Source organism: Saccopteryx bilineata, chromosome 3, assembly GCF_036850765.1.
Source record: "Saccopteryx bilineata isolate mSacBil1 chromosome 3, mSacBil1_pri_phased_curated, whole genome shotgun sequence".
Lineage (NCBI taxonomy): Eukaryota > Metazoa > Chordata > Mammalia > Chiroptera > Emballonuridae > Saccopteryx > Saccopteryx bilineata.
This window is the reverse complement of record NC_089492.1, coordinates 281,590,344-281,616,671: the sequence shown is the minus strand read 5'-3', so window position 1 is coordinate 281,616,671 and position 26,328 is coordinate 281,590,344. Positions and strand designations below refer to the sequence as shown.

At 52.0% G+C, this 26,328-nt stretch overlaps 1 protein-coding gene across 1 annotated transcript; it reads left to right on the top strand.

Annotated features, from left to right (window-relative positions):
- Window positions 1–731: 731 nt before the first annotated feature.
- Window positions 732–26,328, top strand: PADI4 (peptidyl arginine deiminase 4). The gene is made up of 16 exons (XM_066265164.1): window positions 732–839; window positions 5,017–5,197; window positions 6,358–6,424; window positions 8,313–8,380; window positions 9,526–9,643; window positions 11,131–11,256; window positions 12,734–12,912; window positions 13,043–13,146; window positions 14,055–14,166; window positions 15,057–15,164; window positions 20,717–20,871; window positions 21,895–22,039; window positions 22,259–22,361; window positions 23,383–23,453; window positions 23,936–24,076; window positions 25,891–26,328. Exons 1-16 carry the CDS (start codon window positions 748–750, stop codon window positions 26,122–26,124), a joined length of 2,004 nt encoding a protein of 667 aa, XP_066121261.1. The 5' UTR covers window positions 732–747; the 3' UTR covers window positions 26,125–26,328.

The following is a 26,328-nucleotide window of genomic DNA, read 5'->3' as shown; positions in this document are numbered from 1 at the left end:
CGTGGATAGACAGTTGATACGTCTCATACTCTGGAGTAGGAAGCCTTTGGTTCAAATCCTGGCTTTGCTGCTTCCTAGCTAGGTATACTGTCCGAGCCCGTTTTTTCTTCCACAAAATGGGAACAACAGTGGTCCTGACATTGGAGAGCTGCCATGAGAATGAAATGAGAGAACAATGACAGTGCCTAGGTCACAGCTGCCTTATGAGTTATTCCACCTGAAGTGCAGGGAAGGGTGCTCAGCACACAGAAACACCCGCGTTGGTGGCCCAGCCTCAGGAGAGCTGTCCCAAGCTAGGCTAGTCTTTGCATGTAGAGCCTACGCTGTGACCTCTTGCCGGAAATCTTGAAACCTCCCTGTGTGTCTTGCCTTTCCCTCTCTGCTAGCCCTGTTTGGCATAGTTAGGCAAGGTGGACTGGATCCAGCCGTTCATGGCCCTAGGCGGGGATGGGGCTATGGGTGTGAGGACCCAGACCTGCAACCCCACCCCCAGGCTTCCGGAGTCCTCTGCCCTTCCTGGGAAACTGACAGAGCCAACCTGCCACTGAGTCCGGCATCAACACCCATGGGGTCAAAGGTCAGACGCAGGGCAGGGGAGGAGCTGAGGGGACAAGCCTTGGACCTGAGAGGGGAAGGACGAAACCACTAAGCCACAAACCACAGGTGCTGACTCATGACCTCCGCTGGGCACTATAAAGGAGCCAGCCCAGGGGCTTCCTGCAGCCGCAGGGACGAGCTGGCTGGACGATGGCCCAGGGGACAGTGATCCATGTGGCCCCAGAGCAGCCCACCTATGCTGTATGTGTGCTGGGTACCGAGACTCAGCTAGATGTCTATGGGTGAGCAGGGGACATCCTGGGGGCGGGGAGCAGGTCCAGTGACACTGGACGAACAGGCTCTGCTGAGTGTGTGGTTGGCTCGGGCTGCAGGCTCCAGCCTCTGTGGCCGCTGCCGGGGGAGGAGCTGAAAAGAGAAGACTTGAGCAGCCCTGGGACACGCCCAGACTCAGAGCAGTGGTTTTGTTTTTGTTTTTGTTTTTTGCCATGCACAGTGGGAGTTCCTTGAGTCCTCACCACAAATGAAGCATGTCCAAATGGAAGCTCAGAGAGGGTCTGTGACTTGCCTGAGATCACACAGCAAGTGCCCTGGAAGCAAGGCCAGACCCTGAGCATTGTGACCCATACCTGGTTCATAGTGCAGTGTGCTTCCCCCACCCGCCCAGCCAAGCCTCCCTTCGTGGGTGTGTGACAGCATGGGTGCGATGAGACAGGCTCTGACATGGGAGAGGCTGAGGTGGGAAAGCTGGCCCTGCTGTTGGCCAGCTGGGAGGCCTTGGGTAACTGAGCCTCAGTTTCCCTTTCTGTGAAATGGGAATAATACCCATTTCGTAGGATGGTTAAAGATATTAAATGTGAAAAACCATGGAAGCGTTTATTCAGTACTTAGTTCAGTTGCTGGGCATATTCGTCCATTCATTCAACAAATACTGAGGCAGTACCTAGCCCTGTGTCAGAATCTGGTTGAATCAGATGGTTTAGGAACACTCTTGGCAGGTACACGTGGTTGGCCTCATTGTTGTTGTTGTTAGTAATAGTACGGGCAGCCCCTGGCTTCCTCCATCCCAGGCTGGGCATCTGTGGTCCTAGATTGGCACCTGCAGGAACATCTGGGACATTTCCTTGGATGTGTCGCTTGCTGCCTGAACCTGGGCAGCGGGCGAACAGCAGTCGATGTCTGGGTGGCTTCCTGGGATGAGGAGGGGAGGCAGGAGGCTGAGGGGGTGAGGAGTAAAGGACAAAGGGAGAGCCTGCTGTCAGCTGAGGGCTCCTCCTTCAGTGAGACCCGGCACCCTGGCATTCCTCACCCTGAAGGTTGTACAGAACAATGGCTGACACATCATGCTTCCTACACAAACCTCATTCAGCAGCCTTCTGAGGTGGGCAGTGCCATTATTCCTCTTTACAGGAGGTGAACCGAGGCTCTGAGAGGTTATGTAACCCACCTGAAGCCACACAGCTAGTCGGGTGGAGGGAGCCAGGATTCAAACCCAGGCAGCCTGAGTCCCAGACCCCTCCTTCCACTTCGGTCCTTGGACCAGTCGTTCCCGTTACTTCGAACCAGTCCTTCCCAGCAGTCCTCAGCCAGCACCTTTGTCACCTGTCCTGCACAGCCACCACCCTCACTGCGGCCTGACTTCTCTTCCTAAAGCACAGCTGGTTGGCACCCCCTCTCAGCAGCACAGCCCCGTGACCCCCTCCCAGCACACGCATGCCTGCACGGCTCTGCTCGAGTCGTGTTCCTCTGCCCCTGGGCTCAGAGCCCCAAGGGGTAAAGGACACGCAGGTGTGGAGGCAGAAACAGACCACACGGCGTGGGCACCAAGCCCAGAGCTGCCCCTACAACCCTACCGGTGATTTTCACTCTGTTTGGAAAGCACTTTCCCGGGAACAGGAAATACCTTGATTACATTCAAACAAAATCCCACTGACCTGAGATGAATATGGAAACCTGTCGAGGGCGCTCTGTGATGCTCATGGCTGGGGCCAGGGCAGTAAGTATCCTGAGCCCGGGTATACTATGTGCCAGGCCCTTTGTGGTGATTTGTAATCTTCGCAGGAGCCCTACAAGGTAAACACTGTCATATTTAAGAGACAAGTAATCTGAGGCTTCAAGAGGTGAAAACATCTACCCAGGTGAGGCAAGTTCAAGGTGGCAAAGCCAGGGGATCTAAACCCAGCGCTGTCTGATCCTAAACCCACCTGCCTCCCCAGCACACTGCCTCTGAGCGCTGCAGGCTTGGCCTCACCAGGCACAGCTGCCTGGTTGGTGGAGCTCATGCCGCTTCCACAGGGCTTGGGAGAGGCTCAGAACAGGCGGGGGGTGCAGGAGGCACCAACCACAGAAGACGGTGAGCATCCTGAAGCTGCCAGTGGTGGGTTTCTCCTCTTCCTCCCGGGGTCTCCTTCTCAATTGGAGACCACTTGATGTGACAGTGGGGAGCACCGATAAGTCTGTTCATGTCTCTGAGCCTCAGTTTCCCCATCTGGCCGAGAGGGTGTCTGTGAGGGCTGAAGACAGTGATTGAAAAGCCCCGGCCGGTGGCAGGCCCATCTGTCTGCACCCTTCTCCCTGTCCTGATGAGGAAGCCACGTGGGGCAGAGCGCGCCCAGGCGATAATACTCCCTGTCCCGAAGTCTTTAGCGTCCTCACCTCTAGTGCCTCGAGTCAGAAACCTGCACACTCCTCTCCCTCAGCCCACTGGGTCTGTGCATGCCGGGATAATCCCACCACTTCTGTGGCTGTTCTTCATAAGAAAACAGCAATAGCAGTAATGCTTTATTTACCCTGCTTTGTGCATCATTTCATGGTCCCCTCAGAGTCTAGCCAAATTCTGTAAAATAGGAATAACAGTGCCCCCGAAACTGGTACACATGTCCCCTCACAGGGAAAAGGGGACTTGCAAATAGGATTAAGGATCTTGAGATGGGGAAATTATCTGGGTGGGGCTAATGTGACCACAAGAGTCTTTGTAAGAGGGAGGTGGGAGGGGCATAGTGAGAGCAGGTAGATTATGGAAGCAGAGGTTGCAGTGATGTAATTATTGGAAGGGGCCATGAGCCGAGGAATGCAGGTGAACTCTAGAAGCTGCGAAAGGCAAGGAATGGAGTCTCTCCAGCCTCCACAAGGGAACACAACCCCACCGACACCTTGACTTCAGCCTTGTGAATTTTGGCCCTGTGAAACCCATTTTTAAACTTCCGATCTCCCAAACTGTAAGATAACACGTTTGTATCATTAATTTTTTTTTTTTTAGTTTCATTGAGAGATAGAAATCATGTTATTTTAAGCAATGAGGTCTGTGGTACTTTCTTACAGCAGCGACAGGAAACCACACACCCTCTCCCTTCCATACGTACACGCCAGTTCTCTCATTCTGCCTCACCTAAGATCCTGTTCTCTCAAGTGACGGGGTGGTGGGTTCCAGAGATGTGGTAGGTAATCAAAACAACACTGGAAACCCAAATCAGTTTCTTCTTTAGAAATAAGAAAAAACAAGTGACAAGTTCTCATAGATTGATAGGAGCCTCACCAGTTTTTGCCTTATCATGTGGATATGAACAGCAAAAGGTGAACCTATAAAGATATCTTTTCCTATCTTAAGCAGAAAAAGTCACTGGGAGTCTAGTCAAGACACGAGCTCACAACTAGTAGCTACATTATTCTCCTTCTCTGTTCAGGAATTTGGCATTTTGTTGCCTTGGTGACATTTCAGGCTTGGCACATTCTCCTGTCCTGACGGTGGTGCCCGGGTTGTCTTGACCTCTACTGAGCTCAATCGTCTGCTGGATTTCATTGTTGCTATTGGGAAGTTTGCTTTCAGTCTGATTGTTCTTCCTTCGTGGGTGGTCTGACTTTTCTTTCCAGATACCTTTAAGAGCTAGCTTCTCTTTGTCTTTAGTGTTCTTCAGTTTAACTACTGCAGTGTGTATGTATATGTGTGTGTGTGCATGTGCCTGGGCATGCATGCACGTCTGTGCACGCACATGCAGAGAAGGGATTTCTTGGAGATTTTCCTTACTTTTCATAATGTCAGCGATGTTTTGAAAAGTATATATGAACCAGATCTAGTTGTTTTGTAGGAGAAAGGCCCTTCAGAGTATGGTCTGCCATAATTCCAGAAACAGAAGTCTGTGTGATTCTTTGTACAGGCACAACCGTGTGTGTGTGTGTGTGTGTGTGTGTGTGTGTGTGTGTGTGTGTGTAGTAAATCTCTGGGAGTGCACACTATTCTATGCACATATCCATGTGTTGTCCCAGTTCCCATGACAGCTCTCTAGGTCAGGAAACTTCTTTCTGCTTCTCATAATCTCCTGACAACCCCCCTGGTCAGGGTCAGAGCAGCTGCTATCTGGTGTTGACACTTTTGGGGAAAAGGAAGAGCGCTGGGGATAGCCGTGGTAGACCCGGCCCGGCCTCACTGTGTCGCTCTGTCCTCCCCGTCTGTGTCTCCCACAGCTCTGCCCCCCAGGGCTGCACGTGCTTTGGCATCAATGCCTCCCCAGGGGTGGTGGTGGATGTGGCCCATGATCCTCCAGCCAAGAAGAATTCGTCAGGCTCCTCCAAGTGGCCCCTGGACCCCGGGCTGGAGGTGAACCTGAGCATGAGGACTGCCAGCAGCAGCATGGGCGACCAGAAGGTGAGTGTGGCAGCCGTGGGGTGGGCTGTGTGCACGGGGCCAGCAGGTCTCAGCAGGTCAGCCACCCACAGGCTGCCCTGCACTGACCCACAGCCCCGCCCATCTCTCTCATAAAGCTCACAATGTCTCGTACCAGCTACAGCATCCTTGTAGACAATATAGGGGTGCTGGGGGATATTGAGGCCAGGATTTTTGATAAAATTCGTTTATTTGGCAAATGTTTCATAATCACCTGGTACGTGCCAAGCACTGCCAGGCACCGAAGATACAGGAATAAATAAGACAGGGGAGGCTGCAGCCTTTATGGAGCTTCCATCCTATGGCTAAGAGCACTGGATACCATACCGGTAAACAATGACAGATGCTGGTGAGTGCTCCGAAGTCCCCAGCCAGGCAGCCCTGGCAGCTGCAGTCCATGCTGGGGTATTCGCTTCTGGTGGCTACCATAACAGCGCAAACAATTGCCTTAAAACAAGTTCTGGAGGACAGCACTCTGAAAGCAAAGGTGTCAGCAGGGCCACGCTCCCTCCGGGGGACCTCCAGTGGGGTCAGTTCTTTGCCTCTTCCAGTGTCTGGTGGCTGTTGGCATTCCTAAACTAGGGGCCATCACTTTAGTCTCGAGAGTGGTCACACTGCTTCCTCCTCAGCCTGTCAGATCTCCCTGCACCACCCCCGTCATTGCACTGAAGCCCTGCCCGATAATCCAGGATGAACTCATCTCAAGATCTTTCATATAGCTGCAAAGATCTTTTTTTTTTTCCAAGTAAGGTCACACTTACAGGCTCCAGAGATTAGGATGTGGACATACCTTTTGGGGCACCACCATTTACCACTGCACCCTCATTGGCTGTAGATGGGCTCAACAGGACTCTCTGGGGTTGCCATGGAGAGATGGGCCCATGACCATCTGTGGTCATGTAAGCAGTGTAAGCCCCCATTTCCGGGCTTCCATAGGACCCTCGTCTATGCATTACAGTCATCGGAGTGTTCTACTGCCCCTCTATTCCCACCAGTTGGGGGTAGTCCTGAGAGGCTGAGTTCACTTCTTACCTCTCCTTGTCTCCTCAGCAATCTGCCCTGATCTGGTCCATAGTAGGGGGCCAGTTAGTGTTTGTTGAATGACTAAGAGAAGTCATTGGCGGTTTGCTGCTGTTTTATAGGTTCAGATTTCATACTACGGACCCAAGACCAACCAAGTCCAAGCCCTGCTTTACATCACCGGGGTGGGTAAGTGACCAGGATCCTGGAGCACAGCCTCTGGCCCCTTCTACACACAGCCTTTCCCAGGAGAAACCACACTCTGGAGCACCCGTTAGATCGAGCAGAGAAAAAAGGACCACTTCTAGCCAGTCACACATCTGGTAGTTCATAAATGTTCCCTCCCCGGTCAGTGAACCACAAAAACACAACTGGGGAGAGAAGCATTTCAGGGAGCTTCAATTTCATCTTAATATTTTGTTTCTTTTTCTTTTTTTTTCTGAAGCTGGAAAGGGGGAGAGACAGTCAGACAGACTCCCTCATGCGCCCGACCGGGATCCACCCGGCACGCCCACCAGGGGCAACGCTCTGCCCACCAGGGGACAATGCTCTGCCCCTCTGGGGCATCGCTCTGCCGCAACCAGAGCCACTCTAGCGCCTGGGGCAGAGGCCAAGGAGCCATCCCCAGCGCCCAGGCCATCTTTGCTCCAATGGAGCCTTGGCTGTGGGAGGGGAAGAGAGAGACAGAGAGGAAGGAGGGGGGGTGTGGAGAAGCAAATGGGCGCTTCTCCTGTGTGCCCTGGCTGGAAATCGAACCCGGGTCCCCCACACACCAGGCCGACACTCTACCACTGAGCCAACCGGCCAGGGCCAATTTCATCTTAATATTTTGTTTCTCAACTTAGCAAGTGGTACATGAGTTTTCAGCATATGGGTCGCTATATCTTTAGACCCTTCAACTACTTATAAGAAAAAAAAAAAGGTAGATGAGACTCTATCTTGTGCAATAATATAGACCAGTGTTCCCCAAGTCCCATCTTCACCATTTGTGCCATATCAATGATTGACCTAGACTCATATTTCCTTAATAGTCTGCTTTAAAGTATATTTTTTAACTTGACCTCATCTTGAACAATAATACAATGGCATTATTATTATTTGAAAATGCACTGAATCTATGAACTGCATGTGAAAGCTATGGGTGTCATTTCATTAATGAATTTCACCCCTTAATATACATTTATTTCATGAATACATTTTTCAACAATAATAATGGTGGTGATACTAAAACACTAACTCTATCCCAGGCACTGTGCTAATAAGATCTTACATTTAAACCTTACAACAAGCCAATGAAATTGGTACTATTATCCCATTTTACAGATGAGAAAACCGGGGGCACAAGAGGTGAACAGACTTGCCCCAGGTCACTCAGCTGGTTAGGGAAGGCCTAGCCACTGAGCATGATGCTGCCCTAGCCCCACTCGAACACGTGGCTATGGACATGTTTAAAAGGTCACCTGGCTCAATCCCACACTGTGAGCTTGCAAGGTCACTATACCACGATTCTATGTGATTGGAATGACAGTGTGTGTTTTCATGTATTCTAATAAGGGAGGAAGAATTTAGAAATGCCACTTGGACAGAGTGGGGTGTGCTTGGGGCCATGGTCTGCCCCCCAGAGCAGTCACAATACACCTAAGAAAGAGCCAGGTGGGGTTGAGGTAACCACTGCCCACCCCAAGGTCACTGGGGGCTGGGTTGGGGCTAGAGGCCTTTGAGAGCCTGGCAAGGTACCCTTGAAGGGGTGTCACACCAAAACATTCCATTGGAGAGGCCGGGAATTCTTTCTGAAACCCCTGAGGGTGGCCAGATATGCTGGTTTGGTTGGCATCAGAGCTGTGGTGTGCCCCCCCCAAGGAGAATAAGTGTGGTCAGAAGCCCCACCTCTGTGGTCTGAATTGTAGTTGGACTTCTTCTTGGGGGACATACAGGTGTCTTTGAACCTGCGTCTCCTCTGAAGGGGAGAGAGGCATTGGTACAGTTTCCTGGGGAAAGGATTGTTCATCGGGGCCAGGCTCAACGCCCCCACCCTGTACTCTTACCAACCCTCTCCTCTTACTTGGTGGAATTTCAGAAATCTCCTTGAGTGCAGACATCACCCGCACTGGCAAAGGGAAGCCGACCAAAGCCAGGAAGAACCAGGTACGTTAGGTGTGCTTAACCTTGACTGACACCCGAAAGGCTCCCTGTAACTCCGTGGAATTTTTCTCTAACGCCCCCTGGTGGTGATAGGGTGAATGGCGGTTTGTCTGACATGTTAACTGGAATTGGAAGACACATTTAAAATCACCCTTACCATTTTGGTTTACCTATTTCCCATCTCTTTTACAAAACTAGGTTTTCGCTAGTTGTGAGCTTAGAGACTGTGTTGCCCTACAAACTGGAAATGACTATCACTCAGTTAATGCACAACAGAAAAAGTTTGCAAGCGGGTCTCTACCCTGGCACAAAAGTCCCCTACCCCAGGTTTTGATGACTGGTAGGAGAGATTCCCAAGATGCTGTTCACATGAGGTGAATAATAGACAAAGGGAGAAGTGGCATAGGGCAAGGGAAGGAAAGAGCCAGGTTGGTACAAGGAGTATATGTTACAGAAAGAGGTGGTGGTGACTATAAGTCCATGGATGAACCTCGGGGTGTCCCTGAACCCTCAAAAGCCTCCTGCACAATTTTATGCTGCATAGCCTTTAGGAGGATATGACTTGACAAAGGAGTAAGATCCTTTGTTGGGTCAGTCCAAAGTCGGGGAAGAATCACAGCTCTGGAAATGGAATAGATCTTACCTCTCACCCCAAACACGGCCATTCCTCAAGGGTGAACACGCCCCTACCAACAAAAGACGTCACCACTATTAGGGAGGGGCCCCTTCATTTGCTTTAATCTTTGGATAGATAGGAACGGGCTGCTAAGAACAGTACCCGTCCTTTGGTGAGTGAGTAATTAAGAGTTCCCATAAGAGTAACTGTTTAGATTAGAATCTTGGCACTAATATGTAGCTCAGTTTGGTTTGCCAGTCCGATAGTTTTTAAAAGCTGTTAAAAAAACAATGTTACTGTTGTGGGATCCTTTTTTTTTTTTTTTTAAGTGGATGAATTGCATTTTTGGTGAATTTGCTGATGGCTTTTGGGGCAAGCAGAAATCTATTTTGAGAGACTAAAGAATGACCTAATGTGGGAGCAGGATACACGAATTGGGTGAGGCTACTGAGACGCTGGGGCCAGGTGGTTGTGCTTCCTCAGGACGCACGGGCTTTCTCAAGTGTGTCTCATCTCTGCTGGGTGGCCACAGAGGACCTGGACCTGGGGCCCCCGTGGGCAAGGCGCCATCCTGCTGGTGAACTGCGACAAAGACAACTCCAAATCTTCCACCACGGACTGTGTGGATGACCAGGTGCTAGGCAGAGAAGGTAAAGACCGCCAAGGACGATGGGAGTAGAGCTTCATCTTTTTTGTAAAGCCCTTTGTCCTGAACCTTGTCACTGCCCTCAGAAAGCGGGGTTATTGGAAGCATGTCCTTGTTAGCGTGTCCATTGTCTAGGAAGGAGAAGTAATAGACAAGGGTCCTGAGAGGGCAGGCGACCTGCCCAAGACCACACAGCAGCCGGAGAAGAATTAGGACCAACTCTAAGTTCCAGTGTCTCCCCTGGGCCCCACTTTCCATGCCCCGGCCTGTTGCCCAACCCAAACCTCGCTCTTGGGTCAAACCTGGGGTCCAAAATCATTCAAAAAGAAAGCCTAACTACTTCCCCAAGTTCATGTCCGAGCAGCTCAGAGGCCCTGCTGTATGCCGGGTGCTTCAGAGTTATTCATTCATCTGACTGTTTGACATAAGGCTAAGAAGTATGTCCTGTCTTCCTCCCTGCCTTCTCGATGGGGAAACCAAGGCATGGGGAAGTCAAGCTGCCATTTCCTCAAGGTCACACAGCTAGGAAGTTGTAGGCTCAGGATTTAGACCTGGGGGTCCCGGTACCAGGCCTGGTTTAAGGGCACAAGGATGGTGGTAGGGGCAGGGTTCCTGCTGGCGCACCCCTGAAGTGTGGCCAGGATGGAAGGCACATCTTCCACTTGCCTTCGAGAAGGGCGTGAAGGGGGTGAGGGCAGCCAGCTAGGGGACTGGTTGTGACCTTCCCAGGGAATTGGTAGGCTATTGTAGAAAGAGATGCATGCATTTGGCCTGGCCAGGTGCCAGGGGGCAGACAGCCTCTGCACAGTGCCTGGCAGACAGTAATTAATAGTCACATGGCCAGTACCCTTTGTGGCCACTCCCAGGATGCCCAGTGCTGTAATAAGCACTTTGTACAGATGACCTCACTCTTCCCTCTGCGTGGGCACTACTCTCAGCCCTGTTTACTGATGAGGAAACAGAGGCCCCGAGAGCTGAAATAACTCCCCTAAGCCCACCCACAGCCAGGGTTCAAACGCTGCCGACCGCAGTGCCTCAGCCCTGTGACTATTGTCCAGCCTCTGGCTATCGTCCAGCTTGGCTCTACCCACACCTTTGTCACCCGTTATTCTAGTTGGTTCACAAACTTCACTTCCCACTCAGGCCCAGGGGAGAAACCTTTCCACTTACTCATTTCACAAATAGCACCAGGCACCTGCTGTGTGCTAGTCATTGTTCTAGCACACAGGTTTTCTGGGTTCCAGGAGCTGGGGACAGAGCAGAGAATGAGATAAATAAGGTCCCAGCTCTGCAGAGTTGACATCCTAAGCTCATCCCAGTGGGAGAGGACCGTAAACTTGATTAATTTTGATTCCAAAATGAAAAACATCATTTAAATACTGGAAAGGGCATAAAGGAAATAAAACCAGCTGACATGGTAAAGGGTGGTCTGGTGGTGGGGAGGGCGGGGTCTCAGGAGCCTGTGTCCCAGGCCACACCTTCTTGTTCCAGACCCGCAGGACATGTCCCTGGTGACCCTGAGCACAAAGACCCCCCGAGACTTCTTCACCAAGCATCAGCTGGTGCTCCACGTGGCCAAGTCTGAGATGGACAAAGTCCGAGTGTTTCAAGCCCGTCGTGAGTTGTCCTTGGCCGTCATTTCGATGTTTCCTTACAGCCCCTTCACACCCCTTTTGGCAAATAATTTCTGAGCATCTACTGTGTGCCAGGTTCTAGGAATCGAGGATAGAGTAGTAAGCAAGATGGACAACGTCTGTGCCCACTACCTCCTTAGGGCCCACAGACAAAATGCAAACAGACTAACAAGATGACGTCTGGAGCCGGTGAGCTCTGAGAAGGGAATAACTTCCCTCCCAAGGACTGTTGTAATCCATAGCCATTCTTTGTGTGTCTCTCTGTCTCTCTCTATCTCTGTCTCTCTCTCTCTCTCTTACACACACACACACATGACTCTTGATTAAGGAGATTTTTGAATCCAAGTTGACTGCATGTGTTAGGTTATCATTTGGTCTCCAACATCCTGCCAATCAAAGCCATCGGTAAGTTCTCAGCAGCTCATGAGCACCGGCTATTAAGTAAGTGCCAGGCTGGGTTCTAGGCACGAGGCACAGTGCAAAGACCATAATAAAGTCCCTGCCCTTGTGTCGCTTTCATCTCAGAGGGTTGAGAGAGATGGTGTGTATAATCATTAAGTAAAACACTTAGTACATCAGATGGCGTTAAATGCGACAGAGAGGACTGGAACAGGGAAGAGAACGTGGGTGAAGGGTGGAGTCAGGGGGTGGGGGCAGAGAGTAATCAGGAAAGGTGTTCCCCCTAAGGTGTCATTTGAACAGAAGGAGGTATGGGAACAGCCACATGGAAATCCTGGAAAAGGACATTCCAGGCAGAGGAAACTGCAAGTGCAAAGGTCCTGAGGCAGGAGAGTGTTTGTGGGCTGGAGGAATGCAGGGTCACCAGTGTGTCTGGAGCACACCGTGCAAAGGTTAAGGCTGTAGATGAGGGTGGAGAAGAAAAGAAAGAGGGGCCAGGCCAGATTAGGTGGGCATGGGATGACTTCTCTCTTGAAGGAGGTAGGAGAAGCTATCTGCGAGTTTTGTGCAGAGGTGTGAGCTGATCTAGACCAAAGTGATTTGACCAACATCTTCCAAGGCATCACCTCTTCCTGGAAGCCTTCCCTGGTCCTCTGGGCTTCTCTCCATCACAACACTTACTACCACCTGTGATTTTGACTGTCGTTGCTCCTACCTACTCACCCAGGAGACTGCATTCCCTGGAGACTAGGGCTGTGATTGCCTTCTTGGTCTCCCCAGGTGTCAGCTGAGAGCAGGCGCTCAGGAATGAATTAATTAATTACTAATGATGAATGGATCATACTAAATATTAGTCTTCCTATAAAGTTGGAAGTGACTCAGACACTTCTGTCACTCCAATCCTGGACCCCCAGGCTGGGTCGGGGTAGGGGAGTTATGTCCTAGTTGAGGCTTTAGTCTCTTTCTCTTAAGGGGATGCCAGGGGTGACATGCAGGCCTAGGAGAAGACAGGGTCTTCAGAGGTCAGGACGCCGACCTGAGCCTCCCCTGCTCTCTCCTAGGAGGCAAACAGTGCCCCACGTACCAAGAGATCCTGGGGCCCGAGAAGCCCTCGTACACCCTGCAGCTCCCCGGAGGCCAGCACAGCACAGACTTCTACGTGGAGGGCCTCGCTTTCCCAGACGCCAACTTCCCTGGCCTCATTTCCCTCACCATCTCCCTGCTGGACACGTCCAACCCGGTAGGCCAAGGGGGCAGCAGATGGGGACCTGGGCTTCCAGGCAGTGTCCCCCTGGGGATGGGTGCAGAGCGCATCAGGGGAGGGGTGGTAGGTGTTGGGCCCCGGTTTCAGTGAGAGTCCCTCCCTGCAGGAGTTCCCCAAGAACCTGGTGTTCCAAGATAGTGTGGTCTTCCGTGTGGCCCCCTGGATCATGACCCCCAACACTCAGCCCGCGAAGGAGGTGTATGTGTGCAGGTGAGGGGCCTTGCGTGCTGGGGGTAGGCGCCAGGAGCCCGGGGTTCTGGCCGCAGGCCCACTGTGTGCTTGTCGTGTGAATGGGGAACAGTTATAATCCCTAGTGCCACGCGCTGAGGGCTTGTGGCTTCTTTGGAACCACTCAGAGGCCGGGGAGATTACTGTGGGTATTTCTGCTGCGGCCCTGTTGCCCTGATGCAGGCTGAGGGCTGCTTTTAGCCCCTGGGGCCCATAGAGTTTGCTAGACCTGCAAGATGAGAACCCCCAGTCCACGATTTTCTCAGACTGTGGCCTTGGACCTTCTGAACCAGAAACTTCCCGGGGACTTGTTTAAAATGCACATTCCTGGCCGACCTCTGACTTGTTGGGTCCTGCATCTGAGGATGGGCCATCTGAATTGACAAGCTGCTCTGGGAAGCCTCAGTGTCCAGTCTGCAGGCTAAGAGCCCCTATTAAGTATGCTGGGGTGTCAGGGGGTCCCTCCCTCCTCCTCTTCTGTCTGCTTCAGGGGCAGAAGGGGTCAGAGTGGAACTTGGTGGTCAGACACAGGCTGTAAGCCAGAGAGGCCTGGGTTCAAATCCCAGTGCTGTCCCTGGAGGCGTGACCTTGAACATTGGCCTCCCGGCTCTGTCTTCTCCTCGGTGAAACAGTATCCACTAGTTCCTTTCATGGACTGTCACAAAGGTTTAACGAGATGTTTGCTCAGAGCAGAGAGATAGGACAAGCCAGGCGTCTCCCTTCAGGCCACATGGGCACCCACTGCGTGCCTCTCCACTTCCGGCCAGGCTAGGGACCCTAGGGACCTGGCAGGGGCCTGGCAGGGGTCTGGCTTGCCCCTTCAGATCTGGGCCAAGGACACTAGCCACTGAATTCAGAACACTAAGGACCTTCTTGCCTGCTCTTTCTAGGATATTTGAAAATGAGGACTTTGTGAATTCATTGACTACTCTGACCAGAAAGGCCAAGTGCAAGCTGACCATCTGCCCCATGGAGGAGAACATGCAGGATCGGTGGATGCAGGTTCGTGGCGCTGTGGGGGAGCAGACGGGAATGCCTAGGATGAGTGCCCCTTAGGTCAAGGGCCCCTGGGGAACCCTAGCCCCAGGGGGCTCAGCCCAGCACCTTGCTGGCCACCCTTCCTCTGATAGACAGGGAGTTGGGAGCCTCTGACTATCCTTGCATAAGGGCAAGTGATTCAATTGATATTTACTGCAGGCTGCAGTACGCCCACCCAGTCACCAGAATGAAAGCCACCTTCTTGTTTAAAAACTCTCAGATGACCTCCAAAAAAGATTTAGAATTCAGAGGCCCTTCCTCCCAGCCGGCCTTCTGGGCTGGGCGACCAGCCCGGGCCCTCCCCTGCTCCAGCACTGTCCATGGCTCCTGTCTCTCCCTCTGCAGCCTGCCTCCAAGGCCCCCCCCCAATCTGGCTGCCCGCGCCCACCCCCGGCGCCAGCCTGCCGTCACACAGGTGACCCTGTATCCCCATTCTGTAGCCATGCCAGGCTCCCCCTCCATGCCATGAGTGCCCTGAGGGCAGAGACTGGGCCTCACTCATCTCAGCACCCCAGCGCCTGGCATCAGGTGGTACCAGCGAAACCGGACTTTCTTGCTATGCCCTTGCTTTGCCTGGAGACTCGACCCTGCCAAGCCTTTCACCCTGCTCCCCCCTTAAACACACCACTGTCCCTTTGCTCGGACTGCCCTCCAGGATCTCACAGCTCGTTTGTGCAAACACAGGACAAGCTGGGCTCCCTCAGAGTCCCTCCTCTGGGACCCAGCATCCCGCATGAACTTGTCCTTGACCACAAGGGGCAGACAGTGTAGGTGGTCCATCCCCCCATCCCCACACTGGTTGCCAGGACCCAGGCGGCCGGCACACCAGCCTCCCTCCCACTCGCTTTGCCCAGGATGAAATAGAGATCGGCTACATCCAAGCCCCACACAAGACGCTGCCGGTCGTCTTTGACTCTCCGAGGAACAGAAACCTGAAGGAGTTCCCACTCAAATGCCTGCTGGTAGGTGCTGGCGGGGACACCAGCGTCTGAAACCCCCTTGCCTTGAGGCCTCCTTCTTCATCGCCTGTCTCCCTCCACCCGCTCCCGCCATGCTGAGCATCCCGGCTCCCACAGGTGCGGGTCCTGCTCACACAGCGATCACACTCGTGGGCCGTGTTTTGTTCCTGTTCACTCAGCAATCACGCACGTGGGCCATGTCATTTTGTGTTATAACTGTGGGGAGGGCTGGTTCTTCCTTTTCCAAAGCCCTTTCCAGCTGTGAGCTCACCTTATCCTCAAGATAAGCCTGCTGAGCCTGACCAGGTGGTGGCACAGTGGCTAGAGTGTCGGACTGGGATGCAGAAAGATCAAGGTTCGAGACCCCGAGGTCACCAGCTTGAGTGCGGGCTTATCTGGCTTGAGGAAAAAAAAAAAAAAAAGCTCACCAGCTTGGACCCAAGGTCGCTGGCTCGAGCAAGGTGTTACTCGGTCTGCTGAAGACCCGCGGTCAAGGCACATATGAGAAATCAATCAATGAACAACTAAGGTGTCGCAAGGAAAAACTGATGATTGATGCTTCTCACCTCTCTCTGTTCCTGTCTCTCTGTCCCTATCCATCCTTCTCTCTGACTCTCTATCTCTCCCTGTAACAAACCAAGAAAAAGAAAACAACAACAACAAAAAAAGATAATCCTGCTGAGGACGTAGTTCAGGCGTGAGCAGGCTTGCTCCACGGAAGATGCTCTTGCTGTGAGGGGGCGTTGAGGGGGAACCAAGACCAGAACCTTCCCAGCATCCAACTGGAGCCTCTGTCTTTTGGGTGTGGTCCGGCCTTCAGGGGGCTCTATCTGGGATGAGGGGGTGGTTTTAAGATTGGAGTGTTCATTTCCTAGGTGTGACTTTATCAGCCAAAGACTTTACATGTGCTGGGATGGGGGTGGGTTGACATGTTGTTAAATCACGCTCGACTAGCTTGGCAGGTTTGTGCATACTCAGCTGAGAATTACTACTGAGCATGCGCTGACTCATTTACTTCGTCCCACAACCTCTAATGCAGATGCTCTCACTGGGCCCATTTGATAGATGAAGAAATGGTGGCTCAGAGAGGTAAAGCAGCTTTCGAAGGTCACACAGAAAGAGAAGGGAAAAGTTGGAATTCAAACCAGGCCAGTCTGCCTCCGTGAGCACACTCTTTTTCTTTTTTAATTTTTCCATTGATTTGAGAGAGAGTGGAAAGGGGAGAGGGAGAGAGTAGGAGAGAGAAGAGAGAAGCATCAACTTGTTTCACTTAGTTGTTCCATTTAGTTGTATACTCATTGATTGCTTCTCCTACATGCCCTGACCGGGGGTCAGACCCACAACCTCTGATGTGCTGAGTCGATGCTCTATCCACTGATCCACCCGGCCGGGGCCTCTGTGAGCACACTCTTCACCACCCTGCCTCTGTGCTGTTCCAGGAAGGGCCAGGCCTGCACTCTGAGCCTCCATAGCCCCTTGACTCCAAGCACCCAGGGAAAATGGAGGAAAGAATGGGGTGCAAGGGTTGCTACAATAAATGGCTCTCTGTGATGCCAGTTCCATACCAGTCTAAACTGAATCCTGCCCCCTGTGCCAGGTGCAATGCTGGTGGCCAGGGCCAAGCAGGTTCACACTGGACTCGGGCAGAGCACAGAAGAACCACAGAGCCGAAAGGCATTGAGGCATCCCCGTTTGCTGGGTTCTCACAACAGCCGGCAAACAAACAGGCAGGGGACAACCCTGCTTCTCTCAGCGGCGGGCAAGCAATCCACACCCAGGGAACATACTGGTGGCCTTATTTAAGGTTTTCACACACGTGGCTTCCTGCCACCTACTCACACACTAATCATGCAAAGTGCTTGCAGCTGGAAAACAAGCAAGCGAGCCTAACACAGCTGTTTTCCCTACACTTTCCAAAGAGCACTCTGCACCCCAAGGGAAGGGGAAGTGGCTCCGCCCACACTGGAGGCTCTGAAAGGAAACCTAACTTTAACTCAGCAGCCTGTCCAAGCCTCGCTTCTCTCCTGTGCTGAGTGGTGCAGGGGCAGAGATTCTGTCCAGTTCACGGTGTCTCTCTGCTACAGAATCAGGTTCGTCCTGTTTGAGGAGCAACAGGAAACATTAGCCAGATGCCCCTGAGACTTTGGCCCTTCTCCTGGTTTCAGTTCGACTCTGTTCAGTGGGCTCCTCTCCTGCTTCGATATTCTAAGTGTGACAAAGGCCAGATTCTCTGACTCCATGAGCCAAACCTCCAGAGTCCTGTGGATGGATAGACAGACACCTAAACCTAGACAATGGCCTCTTAGCCAAGCGCACCTGCACTGTTCCAACTCGAATCACTTGGGAAAAGCATCGGAATAGAATGGAAACTCATCAACAGGCAGCACCCCTCCCCTTCCTTCCCCAACCTCGCCAAGGCTCACTTTCCCTGCCCCTCACCTGGCCTCCTTCCTGTTCTTCAAACATGCTCAACTTATACTCACCTCAAGTGGCCCTTGCGATGCTGTTCCCTTTGCTTGCAATGCTTTTCCTGGTTCACATGTCTGGCTGCTTGTTTCTCCACCTTCAGGTCTCTGCTTCAGTGCCCTCTTCCTGAGGCCATCCTGAGTGCTGTGTGTGTGGGGGCGGGGGGGGGGCACAGGCGATCTCAGACTCTGACTTTTGGGAGAGGCAGGCACCATCCCCCAGGGGGGGAGAGTGGTGGGGAACAGGAGATGGGATGGGAACAGGGATCAGCAAGCAGTTCTGTTTGGGGCAAGTGTGAGATATTTAGCGAACATCTGCATGGGAAGTCAGACAACCATGGACCCACGTGTGGAGTGTGGGGGAGAAGTGCAGGCTGGAGAGATCATCGTGGGTTGTCAGCACACTGGGCAGCACTTCATGAGACTGGGCGAGGTCACCAAAGGAGGGAGTGAAACCAGAGAACAAAAGGAGACAAGGGCTGGCCCTGCACCCCCCTAACCCCTTATCCCTTCTCCCTCCCCCCACCAACCCAGCACAGGAGAGTGAGAAACAATGCGGAGGTAGGTCCCAAGAGCGCACTGGGTCCCGAAGGCCAAGAGTAAAAAGTGTGTGGAGGCCTGACCTGTGGTGGCACAGTGGATAAGGCTTCGACCTGGAAATGCTGAGGTCGCCAGTTTGAAACCCTGGGCTTGCCTGGTCAAAGCACATATGGGAGTTGATGCTTCCAGCTCCTCCCCCTTCTCTCTCTCTGTCTCTCTCTCCTCTCTAAAAAAAAAAAAAAAAGTGTGTGGAGCACGTGGGTGTGACCAGCTGGCGCAGACACTGCTGGACGGCAGGAAGAGAAGGCCTGGGCCTCACCTGCTGGGTTTAGCTGTGTGACCATGAAGGCCTCAATGAGAGCAGTTTTGATGACACAGGTTAGAAGTCAGGTTGGCATGGGTTTCAGAGAGAAAGGGAGGACAAGACTTGGGAAGGATGGTTTTTAAATTTGTGGAATCACAGACATCCTTGAGAAGATTTATCTTCCCAGAAAAATGCACCCAAGCTTGCAGTTTGGAATCTTTTTGCAGGGTGTCCGTGGACCCCATGAAGCCACAGGGTACAGATCATCGGTTGTCTAGAAAAGCTAGAGCCAGTGCAGGATGATAGCCCCTCAAACACCTCCACATCCCAGTCCCCAAGGCCGGATGCTGAAGAGACATTGCAGGTGTGATTAAATTAGGATCTGGAGATGGGGAGATTACCTTGGATTATCTGGGTGGACCCTATGTAATCATATCGCTCCTTGTAAGGAGAAAGATGGGTCAGGGTGGGAGGAGCCACGTGATGATGGGAATAGGTTGGAGATGGAGGAAGAGGCCACCAGCCATGGTGGCTACAAGAAGCTGAGGAAGGCCAGGAAATGGATTCTACCCTCAGAATCTCCCGAAGGAACCAGCCTGGCCACACCTTGATTTTAGCTCTGGGAAACTTTCAGACTTGTGATCTCCAGAACTGTGAAGGGATAAATGTAAATTGTGTTAAGCCACTAGATTTTAAAACACACACACACACACACACATATTTTTTTAGAGAGAGAAGGAGAAAAGAGAAAGAGAGAGATTGATTTGTTGTTCCATCTATTTATGCGTTCATTGATTGTTTTTTGTATGTGCCCTGACCAGGGATCGAACCCACAACCTTAGCCTATCAGGATGACATGCTAACCAATTGAGCTACCAGGCCAGGGCCTAAGCTACGAGATTTAATATGGCTGCAGTGGGAAACAAATACAGTGGTCCGTGGGGGGGTTAGGTTCCAAAACCCCCTGTGATAGGCGAAAATCCACAAAGTAGCTACCTTATATTTATTTTATTATTTATATATATTTTAAGGCTTTATAAACCCTTCTCACATTTTCATAAACCTTTCCCACACTGTTGTTAACCTTACCCTCACTCTTTTTTTTTTTTTTTTATAGAGACAGAGTCAGAGAGAGGGATAGATAGGGATGGACAGACAGGAACGGAGAGAGATGAGAAGCATCAATCATCATGTTTTTTTTGTTGTTGTTGTGGCATTTCAGTTGTTCATTGATTGATTTCTCATACGTGCCTTGACCAGGGGGCTACAGCTGACCGAGTAACCCCTTGCTCGAGCCAGCGACCTTGGGTCCAAGCTGGTGAGCTTTGCTCAAACCAGATGAACCTGCGCTCAAGCTGGTGACCTCGGGGTCTCGAACCTGACTCCTCTGCATCCCAGTCCAACGCTCTGTCCACCGCCTGGTCAGGCTCCCTCACTCTTATCAACACGTCCTATGCATTTTTCATATGTGCGAGTCTTTGTCTATTCATCTGCTTACACTACATATTTTATTTTGATTTAATATTTTTTAATGTTTTAATTAATGTTCTTTTATATTTTCTCAATTTTTAGACTAGAAAATGCTTATTTTACTGCAAAAATAATTAAAATAATAAATATATAAAAATGCCTATATAATGCAAAATTCCACGATATAGCTAAAAATTCACGATACAAAATTAGATATATACAATTTAAAAATCCTCAATACAGTGACACCACAAAAAGTGAGCCGCGATATGGCGAGGGATGACTGTATAGGGGGCAAGAGCTGCCTCGCCCACCCAGTCTTTTCATGAAAATCTATGCGGAGGTATCACAGCCGTTCATGGAAGCTCGTTTCAGCCCCAGGTCAGGGTGAGGACCGAGAAAGCTTGCCATAGAGACAGCTCAAATCCTGGTTCTTCCACTAGCTGGCTGTGGGATCTGAAGAAGAGAAATCTCTTCTCTGCAAAATGAAGGTGACAGTGACATTCCCTGGCCTCATTAGTATGCCCTGGCTCGTAGCTAGGTTTACGAAGCAGCCGGCCGGCGTGAGGGACTCACCAAACGCTCACGCCTTTTGTTGCCCACCTGACTCAGTGTTCCTTCAACAGTCCACAGTCATGGGACCTGCAATAGACCAGCTGCTGGCGGTTACTATATTCTGTCCTGTGACCAAGTTAACTTTTAACCTAGGATCCCATCCTCTCTTCCACTGGGGACTAAGTTCTCTTAACTCTTGGCACGTGCTTCTCCATTCTCAGGGTCCAGATTTTGGCTACGTGACTCGAAGCCTCCCCCCCGAAGTTGTGACCAGCCTCGACTCTTTTGGGAACCTGGAAGTGAGCCCCCCAGTCACAGTGGGGAAGAAGAAATACCCACTGGGCAGGATTCTCATCGGGGACAGCAGCTACCCCAGGTAAGGAGGAGGGGGCAGCCAGGGGTGGCCAGGACCCGGGGACGCCATGGAAAAGCAGAGGCCAGAGTGTAAACCTTTCCTCCTTGCTCCCAACCCAAGAGGGCTCAACAAACTTTAGGGCATGTGAGAGGAATCAAAGTATAAGGCAAGGAATTCAGGCTTAGGATCCCCATAGACCCAAGTTCAACTTCCATCACTGCCATTTACACTCTTTCAGCCAGTGAATATTTCTGAGCACCTACTATGTGCCAGGCACTATGCTAGGAGGTGGGAAGGAATGTAGCCATGACCAGGACAGACAAGTTCCCGCCCCTATTGTAGTGGGGGAGAAACAGAAAAGTAAACAAATAAGATCATTTCAAATAGTGATGAGAACAAAAAGGGAAGGAGCAGTAGAGGAGCTGGCATTGTTAGGGTGACCAGGGAGGGCCTCTCTGAAGAGGAGGCTATTGAACTGGATCCTTATGACAAGGAGGACATGGCTGCATAAAGGTCTGGGGTAGAGGGTTCCTGGCAAAGGAGCATGTGCAGAGGCCCTGAGGCAGAGATGCACTTTTCATATTCAAGAAGGCCAGGGTGGCTAAAACAGATTGAGCAAAAAGAAGAGTAAAGGGCTATATCATAAAGGACCTTGGAGGCAAGAGCAAAGAGAAAACTGAAACTCCGAACGGTGAGGGGACATCCCCAAGGCCACACAGCTAACAAGAGATCGCCAACTCAGGTGGGATCTGCTCCAAACCCCATGTTTATTCACACCAGCATCTAGGCTGAATCATCAGGCAGTGCCTTCTGAGGCTAAGCTCTGGTCCTATTTATCTCACTGATTCCATGTCTCAGTTTCCCCAATAAAACTGGGATAAAAATTCCTAAATTCCTTCCATGTAAGGGATATAATTAAAGGCAGCCCAGGCTCCTGAATTCCTTTCCTGACTCCTTTGCCAGGCCTCCAGTCCCACAGAGACCTCCCTGCTGACCCCTCCCCGCATCCTCCTCCCATAACACCCTTCTCTCCTGTGTGGGCAGCGACAAGAGCCTGGAGATGCACCAGGCCCTGCAGGACTTCCTTGCTGCCCAGCGGGTGCAGGCTCCTGTGAAACTCTACTCCGACTGGCTGTCAGTGGGCCACGTGGACGAATTCCTGAGCTTCGTTCCTGTAGTACACAAGAAGGTGCAGTCTGGGTTCCTCCTTCCTGGGTTCCCAAGTCCGGCTCTGTATTCTGCCTGGGAGGCCTGACCTGACATGTCTGACTCTATTTCCCAGGAGGGGGCAGGGAGGGGGCAGCCAACCTAGCTCCAAGCCCATACTCCCTGCACCCTCTGCATAGCCCTCCTTCTTGGGAGCCCCATGGGCAAAGCTGGCCTCTGACCCCAGTGTTTCCGCCTCCAGGGCTTCCGGCTGCTCCTGGCCAGCCCCAGGTCCTGCTACCAACTGTTCCAGGAGCAGCTGAAGGCGGGCCACGGGGAGGCTCTGCTGTTCGACGGGATCAAGGGTAAGTGGCCATGCCTTATTCTTCCGTTTGGATACCCTCCTCGGCCTTCATGTGGTCTCCTATTGCCAGATGGAATCATTCAGGCATTGGCTATCTTCTGAGTACCTACTATGTGTCAAGCACTGTGCTAAGTGCTGGGGTTGCTGCATGAACAGGGCCCTCAGGGTTCACAGTCCAGGGGAAGTGAGTCAAGAAAACAACTACGAAAAAACCAGATAGAAGATGACAGAAGACAATTTAACTTTGGGGGAGGGGTATACAGCACAATCAAATGTCAAAAAAATCTAGAGATATTTTCTCTCAACATATGTACCCTGATTTATCAATGTCACTGCATTAAATTTAATTAAAATATATATATATATATATAAAAAAAAAGAAAACAACTACGAGTGGGCATTGTGGGATATCTGGGAAGAGCTCAAGGAAGGCTTCCTGGAGGAAGCAAAGACCAAGCAAGGGCATGAGGGATGAGCAGCAGTTGGCCAAGGGATTGAGGTGGTGGGATGAGAAGGAGAAAGATATTCCAGACAGAGGGAACAGTGAATGCAAAGGCTCACAGAGGCAGAAGGAAGCATGATGTTTTCGAGAAACTGAAGAAAAGTTTAGTCTGGCCAGAGAACAGTATAAAATTTCTTTTTTTTTTCAGTGAAATCCACAGATACAGGCCAGGGTTCGAGGCTGGGGAGTCTCAGTGGCTGACAGTTTTCACCTAGTATCTGTAATATGTCGTGTGGCATTGGGCAGTGGTCTGACCTCTGTTTGCTCTTCAGTAAACAAGATCCCTTTGGTGATAAGAGACTTTCAAGAGTGAGAGTGACCGTTTGAATGAGAACTTACCTTGATAAAATATTTTATTAAAGGCATTTGCCTCCCAGAAGCTCACAAGAAACCTGTGTGTTAGAAATTATTGCTCCTCCATTTTATAGATGGGAAAATTGAGTCCCCACTGCTGACTAGGATGAGGGAAGTGGACTTCTGAATTCATCTGCACTTTTTTGTTTGTTTTTCTTTATGACAGGAAAAAAACAGCAGAAAATAAAGGACATTCTGTCAAACAAGAAATTGAAAGAACATAACTCATATGTGGAGGTACCGGCCTGGGTGCCCAGGACGATGCCACAGCCTGGGCAGAGCTGAAGCCCCCCAACCCACAGCCCCCTTCCCTGAGATTAGAGCTGATACCCCCACCCCTGCCCTTGTCCCCGTCCCACAAGGCAGAGCTTTCCGGGGCGTCGTGCTGGCTCAGCGGTGCACAGCCTGGGATTTGGGGAAATGTGTGGGTGTGAGGACGAGGGGACAGCTCAGTCACCACCACAGGAACACACAAGGTGACACATGGAAAAGAGTCAGGAAAAACAGGTGAACCACTCAGAGACAGGGACAGAGACAGAGGCAGGAGAGAGGCCAAGCGTGAGTGACCTAGTGACAGGAAAGACAAGGAGAGAGTGGGGCAAGGGGGCAGACAAGGAGGAGATCGTCACTCCCTCCTGACCCTGTCCCTGGTCCTCCCCTGGCCGACCACACTGCCTGTGCTGGCCCCGCCCACCGCCCCGCCCCGCCCCTCCCCCCAGAGCTGCATCGACTGGAACCGGGAGGTGCTGAAGCGGGAGCTGGGCCTGACGGAGCGGGACATCGTGGACATCCCCCAGCTCTTCAAGCTCCAGCCCGACAGCCCAGGGGTCTTCAAGGCCGAAGCCCTTTTCCCAAACATGGTGAGGAAGTGGCCTTCAGAGACAGCCCACCTTGGCCAGCATCCTTGAGTGCAAGCGGCCAGCTGGGCTCTGGGTGTGGGTCCTTGGGCCTTGGTTGTCTCCTCATCCCCTTGGGGTTCTCATGGTCCCCTCTGGCTTACAGAGCCCCATGGGCATCTCACAGGCACCCTGAAAGCGAGAGACTATCGTCACTCCCACTTGACAGATGAGGCACAGAGAGGGCAGGTCTCAGGTACAAGAACACACAGCTGGCAAGAAGTGTGATTCAGAGCCAGGGGTCCAGCTGCAGAGCCCATGCTCTAACCACTAGGATGCACTGCCAGGGTGGGCTTTCCTGCCGGGGGTGAGGTAGGAGCGGCAGACAAAAGCACCAGACAAAACACTCTCACCATATAGTTGCGGCACCTTTTCAGACCGGGCGGTCCGGAAAGGCCTCTCTGAGGAGGCAAGATTGGCAGTGCTTGGGTTGGCACTCACCTGTCCATTGGGTAGACTTCCAGGGGGGGGGGGTCCCACCTTTGTCGAGAACTTTGAGCTCTGACCCCAGCACCATCTGACATCACTGACTGTGTCTTTCCCTGTTCCTCTGCCCTGTTCCTCTGTCTCTTCAAAGAACACCCCAGGGCCAGGCAGCAACGTCCCAGTTCTGCGGGGGCCCTCAGCCACCCTCTCCTGCTGGAGCTGGGGTTACGTTCAGGAAGGCGCACAGTGGTCTTCCAGCTGGGTTCCCCAGGGCTTCGGGGTTCCAAGGCAGAGCCTCACACCCAGTGGTTTAGCTTTGTTCTGGTTTATGTGCTAAAGTTCTGCAAGAGATTTCATTTAGAATAAAGGGTTCCTTGGCCCCCAGCATTTGTTTCTTCTCCTGTTTAGCCCAGCCAAGAGAGAGAACGGATGCCACGGCTGGGGGCTGAGGCATCTGAAAAGCAGTCATCAGCTATGCTGAGGGCTGACTGTGTGCCTTCCCTGCCTGAGGCCCCTGGAGGAAGGCTCAGCACAAACCTGGACTCTCCTAGGAGCCCACAGTGGGAGGTGGGGGCGTGAGTGTGGAATAGGCAGAGAAAGTAAGAGGGCAGGGCACTCAGTATGCGCTGTCTGAGTGGTGACAGAGAGTCCCCTTCAATGACTCTTGAGCCCTGGAGAGTGACTCTGCCCCTACTATGTGCCAGCACAGTGCTCTGCATATGTGTCCTTATTGTCACAGCAATGGAACCGTGTAGGGCTGTTTTGTGGATGAGGTTCAGCGGCGGGGAGAGACTTGCTTCAGATCACACAGCTGCTGAGTGATAGAGCTGGGATTCAAACCCACACTGGCCTAGAGCCAAACTCCTGGTCTTTCTATCTCATTAGGTCACCTCTCAATGTAATGGAGGACACAGTCACTTGCATAAGTTATAACAGATAGAAAGTGCTACAAAAGAGGTCACCACATTCATCCATTCAATAGATATTTATGAAGTGCCTACTATGTGCCAGGCACTGTGCTTGGAGCTATGGGAACACACAGGAGGAACGTGGGGATTCATGGGCACCTTCACAAGCGGGTGGCATTTGAACTAAGCTCAGCTGAGTAACAGAATTGGCCAGAAGGTGATGGTGGGTGGGGGAGGAGCCTGGACCCCGAAGTCTGAAGGACTTGACTGTAAGTCCTAGACTAGCTGGTGGTTTTAGGTAGTCCACTTCACCCATGTGGGCCTCAGTTTTCCTCATCTGTGAAGTGGAGCTGTTATTCCCGAAGGTCAGAAGGAGGAGGAGGCACAGGGATGGTGATGCAGGCTGCACACAGCCTCCCCTGACCTGGGATCTCACCTGTGCAGGTGAACATGCTGGTGCTGGGGAAGCACCTGGGCATCCCCAAGCCCTTCGGGCCCGTCATCCACGGCCGCTGCTGCCTGGAGGAGAAGGTGCGGTCCCTGCTGGAGCCCCTGGGCCTCCACTGCACCTTCATCGACGACTTCTACTGCTACCACCTGCAGCACGGGGAGATCCACTGCGGGACCAACGTGCGCAGGCAGCCCTTCTCCTTCAAGTGGTGGCACATGGTGCCCTGAGCCGTCCTCCCGCTTGGGAAGCTCCGGGCCAGAGGCTCCGGTTTCCTGCAGTGTGGCAATGCAAGAGTTCTTGGGGACATTTTGGCTCCCCAGTGTCTGGCTCCAGACAGTGGCTGCTCCCTTCCCTTGTGTCCCCTCCAGCGACCCCAAGATGTGTTCTGGCATTGCAAACTCAGCTTTGCTGTGAGAAGCGGCAATAAAGTT

What these genes read in the sequence shown, in the direction of transcription:
- PADI4 (XM_066265164.1), top strand. Translation starts at nt 748, where the DNA reads ATGGCCCAGGGGACAGTGATCCATGTGGCCCCAGAGCAGCCCACCTAT. An exon ending in TGCAGGATCGGTGGATGCAG is followed by an intron (nt 14,167 to 15,056) that starts GTTCGTGGCGCT and finishes CGCTTTGCCCAG; the next exon opens with GATGAAATAGAGATCGGCTA. An exon ending in TTCCTGTAGTACACAAGAAG is followed by an intron (nt 22,040 to 22,258) that starts GTGCAGTCTGGG and finishes TTCCGCCTCCAG; the next exon opens with GGCTTCCGGCTGCTCCTGGC.